Source organism: Primulina huaijiensis, chromosome 10 (genome assembly GCF_012295235.1).
Source record: "Primulina huaijiensis isolate GDHJ02 chromosome 10, ASM1229523v2, whole genome shotgun sequence".
Taxonomy (NCBI): Eukaryota; Viridiplantae; Streptophyta; class Magnoliopsida; order Lamiales; family Gesneriaceae; genus Primulina; species Primulina huaijiensis.
The window spans coordinates 5,351,920-5,358,497 of NC_133315.1; the positions used below are offsets into that span (position 1 = coordinate 5,351,920).

Sequence of the window (6,578 nt, forward strand, 5' to 3'; positions counted from 1 at the left end):
CAATAAACAACTGAGGTTAAGATTCTGATATAAAATAGTTAAAATATAACAATAAACTTAAATCATGCATAAACATATATGAAATGCAATATAAAATGCATGAAATAGAGATCAATATCAACGGGGTAAACGGAGAATCAACAAGAATAGTGCTCGAGCAACACACAAGGGAGCTACATCATCATGCATATAAACCGCCCTACCAAGTATGCGAGGTATGCCAGCCTGTGCAAATAAACACGCCCAACTCGGCCTCCATACAGCTGTAACAATATATAATAGGAATGTCACAAAACAATTGGATGACACAATCGCAACGCTCACCTCAAAAGACTGCACTAACCACGGGATTGTTCAATCATATCTACGGTTTCATGTGTATCAATGTATATAGGCCTATCAACCACACCATGATCCCAAGATAAACAACAGTGCCAAATAACAACGAATATTGACAACAGGCTAACAAGAACGATATGCTCAACATTAATGTCATAATATCATGCCCTATACTAAATGCCATAGAATATGCCACATAATGATCATATAAAACAACGAGGCATTTAGCAACACACATAACTAATATAAGCACGTAAACCACAATAACATCACATTTATTTTTCAAACTTAATTTAAGTGTTATCGTTGTATGTTACCGTACTGTAGCATACATAAACCGACTTTGAAATCACAACAATCTCAACTTTCCTCGACCTAACAATGATAAGATAAGTCGAATAATTCCACAATTCGCCAACAAAACTAAATTAATCCAAATTATATCCAAAAAGTACTAAACTTGAATTTATTTTCTAAAAATCCAACCTATCGATTTCTAATTATCAAAACTTAATTTCTAAATCAATTCCAACAATTCCGAATTTCAACGAAATAACTGTAATTCTCAAAATACTAACACAATTAACTCGAAACTAATCCACAAACTTTTCGATTTATACTACAATGCTCCTCAACAATCGAACCTACAATATAAACCCAATATGTAAGTCAATATAATGCATTCTAATCGACGAAAGCGAATTAAATTGGGACGGGTAAAACCCGAACTTCGGCAGCCCCTAAACCAGAGAAAATCTGGAATTTTGGACCCGGAAATCACAAGATCGAAGCTTACCCTAGTCACTAGCGGTCTTGAGGTGGTAACACACCGGAAGCTCGCCAAAGTTACTGTTCACGTGATGGAAATTGGTCTGGAAAAGGCTGTAATTTGCAGCTACAAAATCAAGCTCAAATGTTGGACAAACTCGAAGCTAACAGAACAAAGATCGAAACATCATCTTCCCGCCCACTTCTGGCCGGTATCTCACTGGAAAAGAAGCTAATCTTGAAAGGAAAAATTAGGGAAATCAGCGAATAAATGCTAAGGCTCGATAACATGCTGAAAATGGTATGAAAGATGAAGAAAACTCATTTAAACCAACCTGTAACATGAGCAAGACAACACCAATTTTCGCGCAGAAACAGGACTCGAATTCAGCAACTTCGATCGGGCTGAATCTCTGCTCAAAAACTAAGATTTATGGCTTGAATCGAAGCTTAGGATTTGAGGAACAAAACCCATCAAGAATTTCGAGATTTCGACAAAGAACTAAGAAGTTACGACGATTTTTTGGTGGCAGCTACATAAGAGCAACTCCAACCCTGTACTGCAGAGTTAATTGCTCCAACTAGCGCTATGTTTGACACCAAAATAGAGATTTGCTACAGTGTTGCACCAAATTTGGTGCAACACTATAGCAATAGCGTTGTTTTTTTTTTTCTCTTTTTTTTTGTAATTGTTTTTTATTGTAATTTTACTTAAACTCTAAATATTATATAATTAGTTTTATAATCTAATTTAATTATAAAAATGTATTATTCCAAACAATAAATTTTAACAAAGTGATTTTTAAAAACTTTGATATTTTAATTTAATACATAATTAATAAAGATAATATTATTATGTTAATAAATTATTTCTGATAAATTAGTTGTAGTAAATAAAATAGTATAAAATATGCCATGAATATCTTAATTATGTAGTTATAATTAAATTAATTAATATTGAATACAAAGATACAAGTATAAAAAAAATTAAGATTTCAAACACTAATTTTTTGAAAATCAAAGAAAATGATACAAAATTAAATAAACAAACATAAAAAACACTAAATTATTAAAATTGACATTACAATACAACATAAAATAAAATAAGATTACAACACTTAAAATCAAAGATAATGATACAACATAAACCTAAACAAGATAATAAACAACAAACTATTAAAAATCATACCACAATACAATAAAATAAGGATGACAAGCACTTAAATTTTAAACGGAGGTAAGCTGGATCCAGATCCTCCAATGTCTCCAAAATATTTTTCATAGTCGAGACTATCACGTGCACGTTTCCTTTCTTCCCTCTCACTCAAAATTCTTGACTGTTCGGCCTTAAAATTTTCACGCAAAGATGGATCTTGAATTGAGTTGAGATCGATTACCAAAATATTGTTTTCTTCTTGAAACCTAGTCAAATCCAACATTTGTCGATTTTGTTCTATTTTTGTTTCATTTTGTTCCAATTTTCGTTCAGTTTGTTGAATACGTTTTATCTGTAATTCTTTGTTATGTTCACGATAAGCATTTCCGGTTTGGATTATTTCCAGAATTTTTTCTTGTCCTAACAATGACATCAATGTTCTCGAGGCATCCAATCTTTTTTCAAATCCTGCGCAAGGTATCGCTCTTCCAGCAAATTACTTTATTGGTGGAAAAGAGTATCATCAAGGATATTATTTAGCCGATGACATATATCCTAAATGGTCAACTCTTGTGCAAACAATTCATGATCCACGCGGTCCCAAAAAAAAAATATTTTGCAATGAAACAAGAGTAATGTAGGAAAGATGTCGAACGCGCATTTGGAGTACTTCAATCACGATTTGCAATTGTAGCATCTCCAGCACGTGCTTGGCAGAAGAAACAATTGCAAGATATAATGACTGCATGTATTACAATGCACAATATGATTATCGAAGATGAGCGTGACTTGGATACACCAATCGAAGATGCGTTGGAAGCATCAACTCCAAATGTGGAAATGGTTACGGATCAAAATATAAGATTTCAAGAATTTCTTGCTCGGTATAAAAACATAAGGGACAGAGAGGCTCACTTCGCACTACGAGATGCACTAATCGACCATTTGTGGGATTTATATAGTAATTCTGTTAATTAAAAGTTGGATATTTGTGTGTCATTTCTATTTTATAAGCATCATTTGAATAATGGTTATATGTTAGTAATTTATGTTCAAAATATTTATATGTGTGATTGTAATTTTTTTGAATGATTAGTTAATTACATGTAATTAAGTAATAAGTTTAAGTATTTAAAATTAATATTAAAATTTTTTAAAGTAATTATAAAAATATATTTAATTAATATTTTAATTCATTAATATATTTAATGAATTTTAATATAGAAATGATTTTAGATATTAGTGATATTTTAATTATTGTGTTTATAAATATTTTGTAAAATAAATTATTTGTTGTTAATAAAATAATAGAGAATATTCCGAGAATATTCCTTTTAATGTAGAGTTTAGAGTTGATGGGTTGGAGATGAATTTTATATTTGGTGTAAGAATTACACTATTTTAAAGTTAGTGCGACACTAAGATAGCGTAATGGGTTGGAGATGGCCTAAGTGACGGGAATTGCAAAAGGGGATGGGTTGCTTCTTCTTTTCTATCTACTTCCTTCTCTCTCCAATAAGGTAAGTTATGTGTGTATGTATATGTAAATAATGTATAGAATCTTAATTTATAATATTAGTAACTCATGTCTTTTTTATCTCGGTTTTTCATTTATTTTTCTCTGGTGTGTTATTTCAATCTCTATATGTATTTTATATCTTTTTAACTCTGATATTCTAAAATACATATTTTTAACACACCTGCAAAAATTATTTGGCACAAATAATTATTTTAATTTATCAACTGAATAATTATCTCAAATTACCAGATAATATATTATAGGGCCTTACATTTCTCCACCCCTTAAACAAATTTCCCTCGAAATTTCTGTTTATACACATACATCTTACACATAATACAAAAACAACAGTACATTACTAAGAATCAAATATATATGGATAAGATGCTCTCATCTTCTCTTCTGTTTCCCACATTGATTCTACACCATGCCTCGACCACTGAACTCGTACAAGTGATATAACTTTATTGCGTAAAATTTTATCTCTACGATCCCATATACAAACAGATACTCAGTATAAGATAGAGAAGGGTCAAGTTCAATCTCATCAGGCTGAATCACATGAGATGGATCGGGCTCATACTTACGCAACATAGAAACATGGAAAACATCGTGGATGCCAGACAATGATTGTGGCAACTCTAGCCGATAAGCACAAGTCCCAATACGTTCCACAATCTGAGGGACCAAAGAAACAAGGTGACAACTTACCTCTAATGCCAAAACGAACACCACCTCTAAATGGAGAGTTTCCCAGAAACAGAAAATCTCCAACTTGAAATTCTAGAGGTCGACGACGTTTGTTAGCATAACTTGCTTGCCGATCTTGGGCAGTTTTCATTTTCTGACGAATCAACTGGACTTTATCATGCATTTCCTGAACAATTTTAGGTCCAGTAAACTGCTTCTCACCAAATTCATCCCAACAAAAAGATGATCGACATCGTCGTCCATGCAAAGCTTCAAAAAGAGTCATACCAATAGTCACATGGAAACTTTTATTATAAGAGAACTCAACTAAGGGTAAAGTTTCTTGCCAACTGTCCTTGAAGTCCATAACCACGGCTCGAAGAAAATCTTCAAATGTCTGGATCGTATGCTCTGGTTGACCATCTGTCTGAGGATGGTACGCAGTACTTATCGCAAGTCATGTATCCATTTCTATTTGGAAACTTGTCCAAAAATTTGATGTGAAACGAAGGTCACGATATGAGACTATTGCAGCTGGAACTCCATGAAATCTCACAACATTTTCAATATACAGACGAGCCATCTTCTTGTACGAATACATCCTCTCATACGAAATAAAGTGTGCCGATTTATATAATCTATCGACAATCACACTAATTGCATCGAAATGACAAGAAATACGTGGCAAATGCGTGACAAAATCCATAGCCACGTGCTCCCAGTTCCGCTGAAAAACTTCAAGACTGTGCAATAATCCTCCTGGTCTCATGCGTTTTGCTTTGACTTGCTAACATATTATACAACGGGACATAAACTCAGCCACATCTTTTTCATATTCTGCCACCAAAATTGAGGTCTTATAATATCGAGTACAATGAGCTTCTTTAAGGATGGTTGTACGCAATTCAGGAATATCTGGGACAACCTATCTACCATTTAGCCGAAGAGAATAATCTGAATGAATTGAGAAACCAGATTGATGTCCTTGAGATACTAACTCATAAGATTTCAGAACTCGATCATCAGTTTTCTGAGCTGATTTGACAATATGAATCAACTCTGGCTCAATAGAAATCTATGACACACAAACAACATTACCTTGGATTTGAAAATTCAACCCAAAAGTACAAATATCCTCTCGCAACGTAGAAACATGCATCGAGGATAAATTAACATCAACAACCATATGACTCAAAGTATCCACAATGACATTCACTTTTCCCAAATGATACTAGATCTCAAAATCATAGTCTTTCAAAAGATCCATCCAACGTCTCTAAATAATATTCAGATCTGACTGAGAAAACAGATACTTCAAGCTTTTGTGATCTGAATAGATTATAATTTGCTCATCAAACAAATAATGTCTCCAAATCCTGAGAGCAAAAACGATAGCATTCAATTCCAAATCATGTATATGATACTTAGATTCATGTGGTTTCAACTGACGAGAACCATAGGCTACTACATGGCCATGTTGCATTAGAACACAACCTAGACCTCGATTTGATACATCAGTACAAACAACAAATACTCCAGAACCACTTGGAATGGTAAGAATTGGTGCAGAGGCCAATCTCTTCTTCAACTCAACAAAACTTGACTCACATTCATCAGACAAAATGAATCTTTGATTTTTCTGAATCAGCTGATTGATAGGTCTAGCAATCTTTGAGAAATTCTCGATAAATCTCCTATAATAACCAGCTAAACCCATGAAACTACGAATCTCTTACACATAAGTTGGTCGTTCCAAGTTCAGAACTGCTTCCACTTTACTCAGATCGACATACATACCATGTTGAGATATAACATGGCTCAGAAACACAAATCTAACCAAAACTCACAGTTGGATAGCTTGGTGTACAACTGCTTCTTTTAAGAATTCGAAGAATTATCCTCAAGTGTTTGACATGCTCTTCCTCGGACTTAGAATAAACAAGAATATCATCGATGAAGGCAATCACAAAACTATCAAGATACTTACGAAACACACGATTCATCAAGTCCATGAACACAGCAGGAGCATTGGTCAGACCAAAAGGCATAACAAAAAAATCCAAATGTCCGTATTTGGTGCAAAAAGCTGTTTTCAGAACATCTTCT

The 6,578-nt window shown here is 33.4% G+C and overlaps 1 protein-coding gene and 1 long non-coding RNA gene across 3 annotated transcripts; both read right to left on the reverse strand.

The window, feature by feature from the left end:
- Positions 1–889: 889 nt before the first annotated feature.
- On the reverse strand, positions 890–3,773 carry LOC140986815 (uncharacterized). Of its 2 annotated transcripts, XR_012176980.1 has the most exons (3): positions 3,720–3,773; positions 1,136–1,654; positions 890–983 (listed from the first exon to the last, which is right to left on the reverse strand). It is a non-coding gene; the product is annotated as an uncharacterized lncRNA (long non-coding RNA). The 2 variants fall into 2 exon arrangements; XR_012176979.1 differs by having other exon boundaries at positions 890–1,654.
- Positions 3,774–4,202: 429 nt separating this feature from the next.
- Positions 4,203–4,839, reverse strand: LOC140985840 (uncharacterized). Its single transcript, XM_073453793.1, has 2 exons — positions 4,494–4,839; positions 4,203–4,423 (listed from the first exon to the last, which is right to left on the reverse strand). The coding sequence occupies exons 1-2, from the start codon at positions 4,837–4,839 to the stop codon at positions 4,203–4,205; spliced, it is 567 nt and encodes a 188-aa protein (XP_073309894.1).
- Positions 4,840–6,578: the final 1,739 nt, after the last annotated feature.

Bases quoted from the DNA above. Each gene is read 5' to 3' on its own strand.
- LOC140985840 (XM_073453793.1), bottom strand. From the start codon at position 4,839: ATGGACTTCAAGGACAGTTGGCAAGAAACTTTACCCTTAGTTGAGTTC. The intron at 4,424-4,493 runs GTAAGTTGTCAC...CTTATCGGCTAG, and splicing joins TGTTCGTTTTGGCATTAGAG to AGTTGCCACAATCATTGTCT.